At 36.4% G+C, this 16,161-nt stretch overlaps 1 protein-coding gene across 12 annotated transcripts in view; it reads left to right on the top strand.

Moving 5' to 3' along the window:
* LOC127876404 (DDB1- and CUL4-associated factor 12-like) overlaps window positions 1–16,161 on the top strand; it is a 105,231-nt gene that overhangs the window by 67,631 nt on the left and 21,439 nt on the right. For 2 of the 12 annotated variants that reach the window (XM_052421622.1, XM_052421615.1), the window contains exons 2-3: window positions 3,004–3,257; window positions 14,666–14,872. The exons of 9 other annotated variants lie outside the window; for them this stretch is intronic. In XM_052421622.1, coding sequence (XP_052277582.1) covers window positions 3,004–3,257; window positions 14,666–14,872 — 461 coding nt within the window. The remainder of the gene's footprint in view (window positions 1–3,003; window positions 3,258–14,665; window positions 14,873–16,161) is intronic. One more of the 12 variants, XM_052421621.1, reaches the window with a different exon arrangement.

The following is a 16,161-nucleotide window of genomic DNA, read 5'->3' as shown; positions in this document are numbered from 1 at the left end:
ACATTGACCGATTACAATCAGTTTGATGTGGAGAATTGGACACAGGAGGATTCTCAGCCATAAATTGCCCCATTTACAGGTCATGCAAAGTTGAACATTCAAAAGAACAGTCTGGAGCTATTACACTTCTTGAAATTGTTAATAGATGATGCCTTGATTAATTGCCTTGTGCTGGCTACCAATAAGTATGCTTCAGCAATGTTAAATGGCCCATTAAAAATACTAAGGAATGATCAAAGGGGAAGAGGTAACCTACATGTATCACTGGCAATAAATACTGGGCTCATTTACAGGTCAGATTTGGAATCTCTGCTGCAAAATGAGATATTTTATGAATTTTTAATTTAAAACAAATATTTGTAACAAAATATGAATTTGATTTAATTCAAAACAACTATTTTGTAACAAAATATGAATTTGATTTATTAAATGTTGAATTGCTTAAAGTTAACAAGGAAGTAAAAGGATTCTGAACATTACTGGCTTGTTACAATTGAAGTTTATTTGATACACCTGTTCAGGAAAAAAACAACAACATTATAATCAACAATCAATTAGAAATAAGAAAAATGTCGGTTTTATACCCTTTACATGTCTTATTGTTTAAAACAAGTGAAGAGTTGATTATACGCTGAGCAAAAACCACTTATCCGTTAAGTTGCCGCAAAATGTACGTAATACTAAGATCTATGACGCAAACAGTGCTCCAGCTAGGCCTTAATCGAAGGGCGCCGCGCCCTGCCTTCCCGCACCTCCGCCCTGCCCCCCCGAACCTACGCCCTGCCCCCCCCTCCCCCCCCCCCCCAAAATTTTTTTTTTTTTTTTTTTACCTTTGATTATTCATAAATCTCTTATTACATTGTAATTACTTTAATCCTCTTTGTAGACATTATATTTGAATGGTGCAATAATAATGGGAATAATAAAATTATTTATAACATATAAATTAACATGCAATAGGAAGCATTCCAGAAACACCCGCGCGCTCGTACGTGCCCTTCTCACAAAATACTGCGTGTCGAAAGTGCCCTTTTGACAAAATACTGCGCGTCGAAATTGCCCTTTTGACAAAAAAGCCCCCCTGCCCTTTTCAAATCTTAGCTGGAGCACTGCGCAAATGTACCATTTCTCCGAAAGATGTTACCAATTCTCCCTATTTTGGCTTTAGGGAGAAGTGACTTCTCCCTAAATTTTGAGCCAAGCTAGACCCCTGATCATAAAGTCTTAGGCTTCATCACACAAAGTTCATGTCTCAGCCAACAAAGCTCTCTAGATGCAGATTTTCTTAATGTGAGTTCTAAAAGCCAAAATATTGTATGATAGTCAGAATGTCTGTTATTAAATTTAATGAATGAAAAGCAATTGGTCATTTTGGTGTACTGCAACCTAACCGATAGCGACACTTTAAGTTGGCAACATTTCGCCATTTTTCCAATATGGTGATATAGATGGTACGAAAAAAAATGAAGTAAATAAAAAGCAAATGTTTTGTGCTTTAATGGTACCATTTGCATTAATTTTTGGTTATGAAAGGCAAACGTTGATACTTTTTTGCAGTTTCAATGTTCCTTAGCCTTTGAATTGGTGATCAAATTTTGCACCTTTGGAAAATTGATGGCGCATTACAACTCTCAGCACCCTTTTTGGTTGTAAAGCTGAGTGTTTATTTTTTGCAACTACAAGATTTCTTTCAACATTCGTGTCTTTGGCAAATTTTCAAACATAATTTTTTTCTCATAAATGACAGTAAAGGTTTGGGTTGAAAGCGGGATACTGCTATGTTTGATATATATTAGAAGCCCTACATTGAAATTTCCAACATTTGAACCTCAGTTTCTCCATTGATTTAAAATTTTTAGTAGCTTGGCAGTTTTGGAGAAAACCCGAGGTATTGTCATAGCCAGCTTGCGTCCGGCGTCTGCCATCGGGCGTCCGCGTTGTGCTAAAACCATAACGTAGGCTCTAAAATCAAAGTGCTTCCACTGTATACTTTGAAACTTCATATGTAGATGCACCTTGATGAGTTCTACACGCCACACCCATTTTGGGGTCACTAGGTCAAAGGTCAAAGTCACTTCTGACAAGCTTTCATTTATTCAAAACTGCACCCACAGCTGATCAAGGGTCGGCACCCGTTATTCGGTGCTCTTCTTTAGTTATCCCCACGTTTTCGGAGAAAAAGTGGGGATATTGTGGTGATATGTGTCTGTCCGTCCGTCCTGGCCACCTGCTCCTCCTACACTATTAGCACAGAAGCACTAGAACCTTGAAACTTACATACATGGTAGCTATGAGCATATGTGCGACGGTGACAGTGACGGAATTTTGATCTGATCTCTGGGTCAAAAGTTATGGGGGTTGGGGCGGGCCGGGTCAGAGATTTTCACTAAATTTTTTTATGTTAACTTCTTCATTTCTGCACCGATTTACTTCAAATTGATACTGAGCCTCTCTTATGACAATATGGTCAATCTCAACTATGCATGGCCCCTATACCAACCCTGGGGCGCCCCAGCCACATAGGCCACTCCCACCCAAAATTGCCTTTTACTGTAATTTTTTCATTTCTACACCGATTCACTTCAAATTGATACTGAACCTCTCTTATAACAGTACGGTCAATCTCAGCTATGCATGGCCCCATAACCAACCCTAGGGCACCCCGCCCACATAGGCCACGCCCACCCAAAATTGCCTTTTAATATCATATCTTCATTTCTACACCGATTCACTTCTAATTGATACTGAACTTCTCTTATGACAATACGGTCAATCTCAACTATGCATGGCCCCATTACCAACCCTGGGGCGCCCCTGGGTCAAACATGCGGTGTGGGGATACGCGTCGGCCTCTGCCGCGCCATTTCTAGATTATATTGATTTTATGCAGCTGTATAATTTCAATTGAATATTGCCTATAGTATAATGTTTTAGATGACACAATAGCCTTGCATATAAATTATATAATTATTATTTACCTAGTTAAATTTTTGTTGAAAACAGACTCGAGATGCAGAGGCTCAGTACCATCCCCTGTGAACATTCCTACACAGTTGTTCAAATACACCCTAAGACGTGAAACAGGGACTGCCTACGTCAGTGATTCTCATGCGCAGAACTTAGTGGATGACTATGTTTCACAGTTAATGCCACAACTTTTTAGAGAGAAAGAGTTTAGACTTGGACAAATAAATAAAGTCTTCTCTGCTAAATGGTTGAACCACAAGCAAGTTGTTTTTGGAACCAAATGCAATAAGGTAAGGACTGTCACTTTTTAGATGTAACTAAAAATCATGCAACATTAATCTTTATAAATTTAATTCATCAAAATAACTTTTATTTTGACTAGTTTGTGTTACGCTTGACTATAAAATAGTTAGAGGTAACCCTTTCCCACTCAAAGGCATAGTGAAAAAGGCTATGTGCAAACAGCATAAAACCAGAACAGCCTGCGAGTAACTGGCAGTCTGTTCAGGTTTTATGCTGTTTGCTTCTCATCAGTATTTGAGAGTTTGAAATGAAGCCTTTAAAACTTGAATCTAGTGAGACAGGTCTTTAATTAAAGTAAACTTTCTTAGGGAATACATAAGTCAGGCCTTGAAGAATTTTTCCAGAGCCACTCGCCCTGCAGGGTGAGTAGGTCTGACAATCCACTCGCCCTTCACTTTAATCTACTCGTCCTGCATTTAAAAAAATATATTTATAGTTTAAGTTATGATCAACCAGAACCTTTTAACCTAAGTAATATAGTGACACTAAACTGCAAACAAATTAACTACATTATCTGATGGATTTTATTTGCTTTCCTTGCGTTTTCTGCACCTGTTTCCTTTTCTCAATACTTTCCGCTTCTCGTTTTGATGACCTTTCTTTCTGTTCCCTGTCTCCACCACCTTGCAGATATTTTAAAATAGAACCCTTTTCCATGCTGAGTTTTAATATTTCAGACAAGATTTTACTGAAAGACACGCTTGATTGAAAAATGGTTACAATATGGTAAATTTTGGCTAAGGTTTCTGATCACGAATTATTCTGTTTATTAATATTTATTTTTCTGTTTATTTTTAATAAGAAGTGTTATAATTAACCAGTTATGTATTATTTTTTTATCGATATTTACATTAAAATGAAATTTTATTCTTCACGGAATGACCACTATATTTTACTGTTTTTTCACCTTTAATCGATAAGCTAAGAGCACTGACACCTACGAAAAGAGCGCAGCCGATTACGGGAATTATTTTTACTGTGCCGGTGACGTCATTTTTCAATGTCAAAATGAAAGTGCAGTTTCTTTGTGTACTGAATCTATTTTTTGTTCTTTCGAAAAATTGTTTCGCAATTTGTATCGAAATGGCAGGAGTTCTGGTAGTCCAAATAATTAGACGTAAGCTACCCCGCTTACGTCTAAACGGCTACCGTCGTTTTCCTATAGCAAATTGATTTCAGCTTTTTTTCAGTTTTTCTTGTTAAATCTTTGCTAATACATACAATGGTCATTAGTTAGACCAAAATGAGAACGATTACCTCTTAAATGTGTAAAATTGTCGAAGAACAACAGTTTTGTAAATTTTGAAAATAAACATAAACAACACACGAAGTGTTTTTGACGGTTATAGAATTACTTTGAATTACTTTGAACGAAATTAATTTTTCATAGGTTACACATGACCAATTGTTGTTATACAACAGACCAAAGCATATTTAAGCTTTCTGTACACTTTTAATAAATGAAACCTTTGTGTGTGTGTGTTAAAACCAGCAGTTGTATACATTAGTAATTATTTGAACAACATAGTGAAAGGTATGATTTAAGAAATTCTGTATTTGTGAGGAAACAAGGAATAATACTAAATAACACATTTTGTTCAAAGAATATGTGGAAGGTGTTTATTTCAATCCAATATGCCACACGAAGCACACGAGGAAAACATATTTTAACAAGAAATAAACACAAATAAAACAAAACAAAAATGCAAAACTACACACGTACGCCCGTTCAAGCGCACAGACACAAACACTCATACAAACAAGAACACACTCACAAGTAAAAAAACATACTTTAACGTAAATGAACTAAACTTTTTTACATCATGAAAAAGCGGAGTAGCTCATTATGCGTAAGAAATAATAATAATCGAAACATTCTGTACACAATAATAATTATCGAATAGTTCCTTAAATCAAAATAATCGGAAGTGATCAGCATATAGTTACCGATCACTAAGCTCTATCAAACGAAATATAGTACTTATTCGGTAATCATAACAAATATGATGTCAGCAAATTACATAGCATCAGAAACATAAAACATAACTAACGATTCACATAGTATAAACATATGAACAAATAATAAATATCTCTGTACGATGTTTCTCTGTAAATGAACAGAAACAGAAACGATCAGCATATAGTTACCGATTAGTAAGGCCTATCGCAACGAAATATAGGACTTATTCGGTATTATTAGAACAAAGATGATGTTAGTAAATTACATAGAAACAGAGATATAAAACATAACGATACACATAGTATAAACATATAACCAAATCATAATTTACTCTGAATACAGTTAAACGTAAGAATCCAAAATATTATGAACATCTGCAAAACATACTTCAATTAGTTTTTTTCATATGAATTTCTTAACTATTTAAGTACGTAAGGGGTATTACTATTACACTATGAAGAAAGATGCTTACTAAGTTGAGTTAACTACCTATTCTCAATTCTAAATTATTAGATTATTTTTTATGGAAATAAGAGACCTTAAACATAATCTTTTTGCCTAAAGAAACGGAAAAGTGCTAAAGTGACACATTCATTTAAACGTTTAATGTAAACAATATTAAATGAAATCTTTATTTTTTGGAAGTAATACATTTTAGTGAAATGTAAAATTCGATATTTGTGAAGGTGTTTAGTGATGAACAACATGTGGTTAAAACAGTTGTAGCCATCTGTCGCGGGTATTGTCAATTTCAATAACTTAAACATTCTCAATATTGTATAATAAATTGAATAGTTTATGAATTATCCCTCTGACCAATTGTAAAGAAATCAACTGCATAATTGATTTATTCTCATTTTATTTTTAAACGTATACACTTTATAAGTATTTATTTATTTGTCCGTTGCACTCAAATCTCTAAATATGTATTAAAAGCATTAAAACTTTATATTATACAGTCATTTTAACCAGCAATACATTGTACAAAAAACCGAAATGTTTAAGTTTAATATTGATTGAACAGATAAAGCACGAGATCTGTGACCAAACAATTAAAAAAACACACACGTACACACGCAGCCACAATTGCACACATACACGAACACACACAGTCACACACACGCATGCACCCACGGAGTCGCACACACGCGCGCACAGATAAAAAGTCACGCACACACGCACGCACGTATGTATCTACACGCTTAAACAAAACACGAATGGCTTTAAAAAAAGTGTAAAACCCCAGAAGCACCGATACGTAACAAAGTCGCACCATAACCATTTATAAAGGCCACATTCCGCAGAAGACAAATACAAACATTTTACATGACTGCATTACAAAAACAGCTATTCCACTTAAAATGTGTCTTATTTATGAATTGTATTTTATGAATGCTGGCATGTAGGGAGACTACAAACAGTGAACACAACAATACAAATCTCCCATTAACGGAAATTGTTCGCATGAAACTTTAAGTATGTAGAAAAGATTCAATTATTGAAATCCAAGCACTTATACCATTATCTAACAAATATGAGCCTCGCTCTGTGAAAAGGGGGTTTAATGCATGTGCGTAAAGTGTCGTCCCAGATTAGCCTGTGCAGTCCGCACAGGCTTATCAGAGACGACATTTTTCACCTAAACTGGAGTTTTGCTCAGATGAGATTTTCTTTCTGCGAACAATGTCATACAAGTGGAAAGTGTCATCCCTGATTAGCCTCTGCGGACTGCACAGACTAATCTGGGACGAAACTTTACGCATTTGCATTAATCCCCATTTTCACAGAGCGAGGTTCATAGATATTAATTGGAAATATTGAATCAACTGATTCAAAGATGCAGCCCGATGTATTCTTTTTCGTACCTGGGCGTTGAAATCAGAACTAGCTACGCACACACTTATTTTCAAGCAAGTTTATTCACAATTGTTTTTTTTACTTACTGTCTATCACCACTTTCTTAAGCCTATCGAGGCGCAGCGACAATTGCTTGATTTTTGCTGCAAATCCACCTGGTTGCTTTGGGTTTATGTTATAAACATAACCAGGAAATGCGTTATGGTAACGCGCAGGTACATTCGTGAACAGATGTTCATCGTGCAATAACTCAATGATCCTACTCACGTTTGTGTCTCGGTTACAGTCCCTGTACCGATGTCGATATATTTCGTGCTGGATAACATTGGAATCGAACACCGAATCTAATGCTTCACCCAATGGACCGATAATCTGACTGCATCTTTGAATCGTTAGGTCAACAGAGAAAATCTACCGTATTTTTGTTGATTTATTCAAAATTGTACTGATTAACGAATTTAATGAATTGTAAAATTGTTAAAGTTGCGCGCAGCCTGAATGAAAATATAGAAAATATGTAACACATGATTATTGTTTAAATAACAAAATACTGCCAGAAATGAAGATAAAATGTCTCGATAGATGAAATAGATATTATGATCGGAGAGTTCTCAATGAAAAATACACAAGGCTAATCATTTTGCGGCCCCAATACCGGAATGCTTCCGACGCGGCTGATTGTTTTATGTTGACAATCGTATAAGGAGTATGAAACCCCGACTCTCTATGCGTACTGCTTTAATTTGACCCTGCATACTAGCTTAATTGGTGGTGTCAGTTGTTGTCTTATCTAACAAATAATTTAAATGATGATTGAAAAACTCTGCGTGCGTACAAAATAAAGTCACGTGCCCCACACCGGCACCCCAGATGACACCAACGCTTAATTTATAAATATATGTTAAAATAAGGACGGAAACAAGTAATTTGCCCACAGTAGCCTGTTATTTCAGGCTACTGCGAGACAAACAGCTACGACACAGAAAAACTGCACGAATGAGGGGGGGGGGGGCACATCATGACATCCGTCACGTGCTTCCATCAAGACCCATTTATCAGTCACAATACACGCATTGTTAATGCTAATCTGCGGACACAATACATGCGCCGATGTGATACTCTCAGCAGGGGAACTAGGGATACGTTGCCACAGCTGCCCGTTAACAGATCCTTATCGCCGCGTTAATATCATCTTAAACGGGTGGGCTATCAGCAGGGCACAATTCTACAGCTTTACCACACGATCATTATGTTTGGACATTCATAACACTGCAATAGCAACAACATATACTTGACACGAGCGGAAATAAAACTTATTGTAGCTGTAGTTTTAATTGTATTTACATTTGTAAGTTAAAAGACCGTAGGCTTTATGGGACCGCCCCTTAAGTGTCACGCAAGTTTAGACAATTGTTAACCCCCTCCCTTCCCCCTGTCACAACATATTTAAAATATAATTTAATATATAATACACTTCCCTATTAAACTGTATTAAAAAAAACACTTAAAAGATCAATCACATTATTTGAATGACTTACAGTTTAAAAATAGTAGAAAAGTAAATTATGAACAGTTGTCACAAAGGGTATCACGTTTAAACGGTCGCGTTTCGTGTTATGCTCACAAACGTTTACAAAACAGTAAACGTTTAAACGACAGGCAATATCAACATAATCCATTTTAGTTCATGAGGTTACGACATTGCAAAGCTTATTAACAGCTGCTGAAAAAGACTAGTTTTTGTATCACGTGCGCCAGATGGCCCTTATTCACAATACCGTAAGCATAACAATACACCCTATACAGACTAGTTGTCTTTAATATTTTATGCGCGTCGGCACGAAGTGTTCGAGACAATTTTCCAGCCATTTGTTGCACGAGCATGCCCCGAATCGTCTTGAGTATTCGACGCGCGTCGGCACGAAGTGCACGAGAAAAATTTTCCGCCGTTTCCGAGCGTGACGTACTTAATAAACGGCCCAAATTGACTGTAGAAATTTAAGAAAGTAGGCTCTGTCTGGTCATCTTAATAGACTACATTCGATCATGAATTGTTTTAAAACTGTACTCACCTTCACAGGAGTGCTTGTGTATCTCGGCCTTTTGAATGATGTACCAGGCGACTGTACAATATCACTAGCGGCTCTTTTCGAAGACACGTACGATTCTTGTTCGGTAGCTTCAAAGAAGTCTTTTACATACTGTTTGTATTTGAATGAATTTCCAAGCCTGTTCCAACATTCATGACAGAGAAATTTGCCACTTCTTTTCTTGGAGTCAGGCGTGACGCTCGAACCAGTCACATATTCCAAGTGTTCGCGAGCAGTGATATTGCTGCTTGAACCTAATTTGTTTTCAAGCGAGTAACGATAATATCCCGATCCACCAGGTTTTTTCTTAAACGAAGAGGCGCAATTAGCACATGTCTCCATTTCTGCATGACGCTTAACCACAATGCCATTTAGAAAAACAACATTTCTTTTAAGAATCACTAACCCTGCGTTCCCTATAGTCAGTTAGTCACACATTTATATAATATTACCCATTTCAACTCTCTGTTGCTCACAATGTACGGTTTGCATATTCGATGCCACCAGTGGCTATAGGGGACTCTGGGACAGTGCCAAAAAATTCAAAGCGGTGCGCGGACAAGTCACGTAACAACGAATACCAAGTCCAAGTCCAGTATCTATTGCATAACATTATACAATGTCAATGCACTGGATACACGGAACGGGTGACCCCACGACACGCGCATTGGATTTTCGATTATTTTTTTGAGCAGCCGATTAAAATGGAAAAAGAAACTATAATTTCTCGTTTTAAAGAAAGAAGATCTCAACACAACATAGCATTTGATTTGAAAAATGAGCAAATTGAAATAGCAGCTTCAGTTGCAAAAAAGCGGAATTGTGTAGGATTTTTACCCACTGGATTCCGTAAAACTTTCAGTTTTGTGTTAAATGCAATGGTTAGTGACAATTCAGGATTAACATTGATAATTTCGCCTCTTTTATCTCTGATGGAAAATCAAATGGGAGCATTACGAGACTGGAATTTTTCGTGCGCTAAAATTAGCGCGGATACCAGCGAAGATATGCTGAATGGTATGTATGCGAATATAATCGAGATTGCAAGTATTAAAAAAAATCTTTACTTTTGATAATAAGCGATACTTATTAAAACATGTGTAATAAAAAAAAGTATTAAACTTTTCATATGAATATTTCAATTTCAATATTTGTGTTAGGTCGCAAGTTGATCAGTTGGTAGTAAATACCGCATCAGTCACCGGATTCCAAACCCTAGGCACTAATAAAGAGCTGTCGCCGCTCGACATGTGACTTTTCTAAGACCGAGATATGTGTCGCGGTCTGAGAAAACTGGGCATAATGCTTGTGCGTAAATTGTCATCCCAGATTAGCCTGTGCCGTCCGCATAGGCTAATCGGGGACGACAAATTCCGCTTTTATGGAATAATTCGTTAAAATGATGTCTCTTCTCAGCGAAAATCCAGTTTAGGCGGAAAGTGTCGTCCCTGATTAGCCTGTGTGGATATACATGTATATATAACGTTTGTATGTAACGTTTCTTCCAGATATAGCTGGAGGTCGTTTCACGTTCGTGTTCGCCTCGCCAGAATCGGTTTTGAAACCAAAATGGAGAGATGTGTTCCTGACAGACACGTGGCAGACTCGCATATCACTCATAGTGATTGACGAGGCACATTGTATTTCGGAGTGGGGTGAGGAATTCAGACCCGAATATCAGCAACTGTGCCAGCTGCGTAGCTTTTTTAAAGCCCCCGTTTTAGCTTTAACAGCCACAAGCACAATGAAAGTCAAACAAGATATTTTTGAAGTCTTGCAATTAGACTCCAAGAACACCGACATAATTTCGAAATCACCAAACCGAGAAAATATTTTCATTTATTGTAGGAAAAAGGAAAGTAAGGAGTACGAGCAAGAGTTAAAATGGCTGATAGATCATCTAAAGGAAAATGGCAAATCATCTAAGAAGATTTTAGTATATTGTAGGTCGATCGATACAGTGTCAGAGATTTTTGTCACTGTAAAAGAGTGTCTAGGGGATTCAGCCTATGCAGGTCGTGTGGTTTCGCCCGAAAATTTGTTGGTGGAGATGTTTCATAAGTGCACTCATGAAAGTTCCAAGGCAAGAATTCTTCGAGAATTTCCATCGCAAAACAGCACAATTCGATGTTTGTTTGCGACAGTAGCCTTAGGCATGGGGATAGATATCCCTGATATTGATGTTGTGTCCAAAGTCTGTGATATCATATTGGCAAGAGGCAGGACGTTGTGCGAGAGATGGGCGAAAAGGATTGAGCCTTATATTATATGATAACTTTAGCGCCTCATTGAAGACAACTGAAAAGGCAATAGCCGATATGGTGAAGAACCCCGAAAATTTGTGTTTGAGACGTCAGGTGCTTCAAACTTTCGAAATTACAGGAGAAAGTCAAAACGCTCAATTATCATGTTGCGAAGGATGCGAACAATCTCCATGTGAATGCATGGCGTGCAAGTGCTGTAGTGCGTGTTCCATAAAATGTACTTGTGCCGCAAGATTTTCAAAGGATGTAGCCTATTTTTTGTCGTAATTGTATTGTATCTATTAAGTTGGCCAAATTTCTGTCATATGAACTGTACTTAAATTGTATATATTTCATGTTTTCTATGTGTTTATGGTGAAACTGTAAATATGTCTGATGTATTATGACTGCTCCTTGGTATATTACAGAAACCTTACGCAAACTATGTTTACGTGTTTGTTGATTACTTTTACATACATTTTGTAATACGGTTAATAAATATGACATGAGGCCCTAATGCCGTTTTTATTGTTAAATATACCAGACTATGCTAGCGGTGCTTTTTACAACTGTAAAGTATTGTTGTGAAATACGATTACACGATTACATTTACATATATTTTGTATTACGATTAATAGATATGACATGATGCCTTACTACCCTTTGTATTATTATATTTACCAGGCTATGATAGCGTTGCTCTGTACAACTTTAAAGTAATGTAGTGAAATAATTTGAAATTGTTAAAACAAAATGCTAATATAAAATCAGTTAACAAAAAGGGCTACACATTATACTTCCTTATGAAATACAAAAACGAGCATAACATAATTAATAAAGTTAATAAACACACACGGCATGATCAAAGTTTTCATGGAAAACTAATATGACATTGCACGTAAATTATTATTTTCGTCTAAATCGAATACTATATATAGAGAAACAATGTATTTATAACCGACCAATGAGGTAACAATATGCAACTTTCAAGTTACACAGTGCTATATGGAAACAATATGGAATTTGAACAGTGGTAGTGTTTTAAGGTCTGGACTATCATTACTTGTAAGTTTGTATAAACATTTTTCTAATGCAATTAGTAAAATAATGTTTATATTTTATGTTTAATAATTTATTGCATGATTATTCTGTGCTGTTATATGAATTTGATGCCGTTAAAGCTTCCGACATGAATTCATGTCGGAACGATGCTATGGCAAAATAACGTTAAACGATATGAGGTCGATGTAAATCGACCTCATATTTATAGGAGTAGAGTTCTGGAACTGAATTTATATTTCTCAACTTGAAAAACAGCACTCGCCCGGTCAGTCGAGTATTTAACAAACTTTACTAGCCCGACCGTCAACTTCACTCGCATATGCGAGCGGTAGAGTGGATTCTTCAAGGCCTGCATAAGTGTAAGAATATTTGTATAAGTGGTAAAGGGTTTAACTACTTGCCCATTTGTTGTTAAACGTTTGCAGGCAACAATTTCAGTTCTGTTTCTTCTACAAGTATTCAATTGAAACATCACAGATGTAATTGGCGGCATTGCTTTAGGTAACTGATCAATGCAAATAACATTGACGCACAATTAAGCAGATTAAAGCATTTGTTGTCTTTTTATTGCAGCTTCATGTATACAAATTATTTTTCCATATCCATGTCTTGGGGGTCTTGTCTCAAGATGAGAAAATTGTGATACCTGTCCTGGCTGTCTAGGACTCGAACCCAGTACAACTTCCTATTGGCGCGATTTTTTTTCCTGACTGAGCTAACCTGGCCACCGCACAAGCTCTCCCCTAACCTGACTAAGTTCATACCATGACATGCACCCCAACTAGGATATGATTTAGATCTCAAATGCAGGGATTTGGGCTTTTGTATAATTTATAAATTAACCATTTTAAAGTTTACTCTGATTACATTATGGCCTAACTAGGAAATGATTTAGATCTCAAATGCAGGAATTTGGGCTTTTGTATAATTTATAGATTAACCCCTTTTAAAGTTTACATTGAAAACGTTATGGCCCCACATTCGGCGCCAAATTTGCAAACGGCCCCAGACTCGAACCGAGGACACCTCACTATCAGGGCAAGTGCTCTCCTGATGGAGCTAACAGGGCCACCACACACCCTTTCCTCTAATGTGACAAAGTTTGTCTCATTACATACATGTGTATGGGTCTTGTGCAGGGTATTGGACCAGTGCTGCCTGGCTGAAAACGAAGATTCTACACTCTGACCTTGACAGTTTGATTCAAGGCTCAGTGCCCTCTCTTGCTGCCAGGGGAAGCCACCCACAAACCTCATGAGGGGGAATTTCGCGTCGTTTTGGGCGAAAAGGGGAATTTTAGAAGATCTTTTTACCAACCATTCAATACCTAAAATTGCTATACTTAAATGTGATTTACACAAATATACATTTAATTAAAGGTTAGTAGCATTGTACCAGCTGGAAACATAGGTATAAAAAAAAAAAAAAAAAAATTTTTAGGGGGGAATTTTTAGCTGAAAAGGGGAAAAAAGTATACTTTTTTCATGGGGGAAGCCGCCGAATAAAAAGTGCGAAACGAGGGCCCTGAGGTTTGAGGGGGGTCATGAACAAGTTCATACAGTGACATAAACCACACTTGAACATGAATTGTGGGACTTGTCTGGGACTCTAAACCGGGATGCCTCTAAGTCGCTATCAGGGCGAGTGCAATCTTGATTGAGCTAACCAGGCCACTGTATAACATCTCCCTTTGACCTGTTTTTTAGCTGAATTTGCCACTATCTGTTATTGGAACACTCTGTTTTTTTTTGTGCAACATGAACAGAGGTGTCAAAGTTCAGGATTATTCCTGAATTCAGGATTTAGGCCTTCAAAAACTGCTTTTGATATTGATATAAATTAGAGGATTTTTGTTCTGATGATTCAAGATTTTTGTCACAAAATGTAATTTTTAACACAAATTATTTTAATTTGACTTATTGTTAACACAGTTTTTAAATTATAAAAATTACATGAATTATTTACCCTCTTTTAGCACTTGCCCCCCACATGCTGGGCTTATTTTCAGGATTTTAGATTTTGGTCAATTGACACACCTGATGAAACTCATGTTAATTTTCGCAAATACATAATCTCTGATTAAACTACAGGTATTCAATTGACAATCAGGATCGTCATGCAAGACCACTGACCGAGTATATAATATCCATTTCCCAGTAAAATTGGTCTTTTTCTTGTAACAGTTGAAGGTGCTTGACACTCAGACTAGTGATGTGGTTGTCATCCCATCTTTAAAGAGCAGCAGTCGAAGCGTGCCCGCAGACTGCCCGTGCGGAATCCACAGTGTCGCCATTAACCCGTCTCACACACTGCTTGCCACAGGGGCTGAGTTTACCAACGATGTTGCTGTGTATAAACTGCCGTCATTTGATCCATATTGTGTTGGGGAGGTAAGAGAAATGCTTTGATTTCTTAACCCATTTATGCCTAGTGGACTCTCCCGTCCTTCTAAATTGGATCAATTTATTTCCAAAATTAGGGATGTCTAGTATATTTATTTCTATATTTAGAATATTTCTAAGAAATTCCTTTAAGCAAACAGCGCAGACCCTGATGAGATTCTGCATCATGCGGCGTCTCATCTGGGTCTACGCTGTTTTCCAAGGCCTTTTTTCTAGACGCTAGGCATAAATGGGTTAATTTTGGTTTATGTGGCGATGTTTAAAGATGAACTTTAGAAGTATTTTACATTAGCTGACCTTCGCGTTTACGCAAGAATATAATAGTATGGTTAGCCTGAAGAATAAGTATCACTTCATTTATACAAACAGAGCTCCAGATAAGATGTGTATCTGCGTATTTACGCGTTGAAAAATTAACAAAACGCATTAAAAATCAGCCAGGTACGTAACATTACCCAATATAAATATTGGTACGTATTTTTAATCGATTAAAGTATTTTAAAGAAAGGTTGTTCATATCATCATTTTAACTTCTTTCCTTTTCATTTATTTATATAAATAACCAGGGAGTGTATATTGATCTAGAGTCCGTGAAATAACCAATAATAATATTTCTGAATTAAACACGCCATGTAATATATCAGTTATCTGTGTAAATAGAAAATACCCCTTAGTATTCCTAAGTAACCTTTATGGCTGAAACAAAGGAGTAAAATACGCTTTAACAATAATATCAGAGGGTAACATACCCTTTCGACTAAATCCTAATCTGGAGCTCTGTATACAAATGTTTGTTTATTTGTAATGTACACTTCAACACCGTTATTTCAAAGTCGTCGGGACCGTTAAAAAACTTCGGATAAAACAATAATTCGACATAAACATTTGACAGAAGACTTCTATGATTTTGTAAAATATAGTTTTGTGGAATTGGCATTGTTTGGTTACACTTTACTATTAATAATTGTTTTACTTAAACACATAAACTAGTCAGATAGCAATAGATTTCTACTTGTAACAAACGGAGGAATAAAACGATTCTTTTTCTTCTTTTTATTTTTCTGTAATTACAGAACATATAAAATATAATGAATAGCACAAATTATCAAAACATATAAAATATCACAAATAGCACAAATTATCAAAACATTTAAAATATAACGAATAGCACAAATTAACATACATGTAAATACATATGAATACATTTTCGGAAATGAATTAACATTTTTTAAATAAGACGCGATGTCTTTCTGAACACCGGTGTTAGCAGCACTAAA

This window comes from Dreissena polymorpha, chromosome 4 (assembly GCF_020536995.1).
Source record: "Dreissena polymorpha isolate Duluth1 chromosome 4, UMN_Dpol_1.0, whole genome shotgun sequence".
Classification (NCBI taxonomy): domain Eukaryota; kingdom Metazoa; phylum Mollusca; class Bivalvia; order Myida; family Dreissenidae; genus Dreissena; species Dreissena polymorpha.
This window is presented reverse-complemented; position numbering and strand designations above follow the sequence as displayed.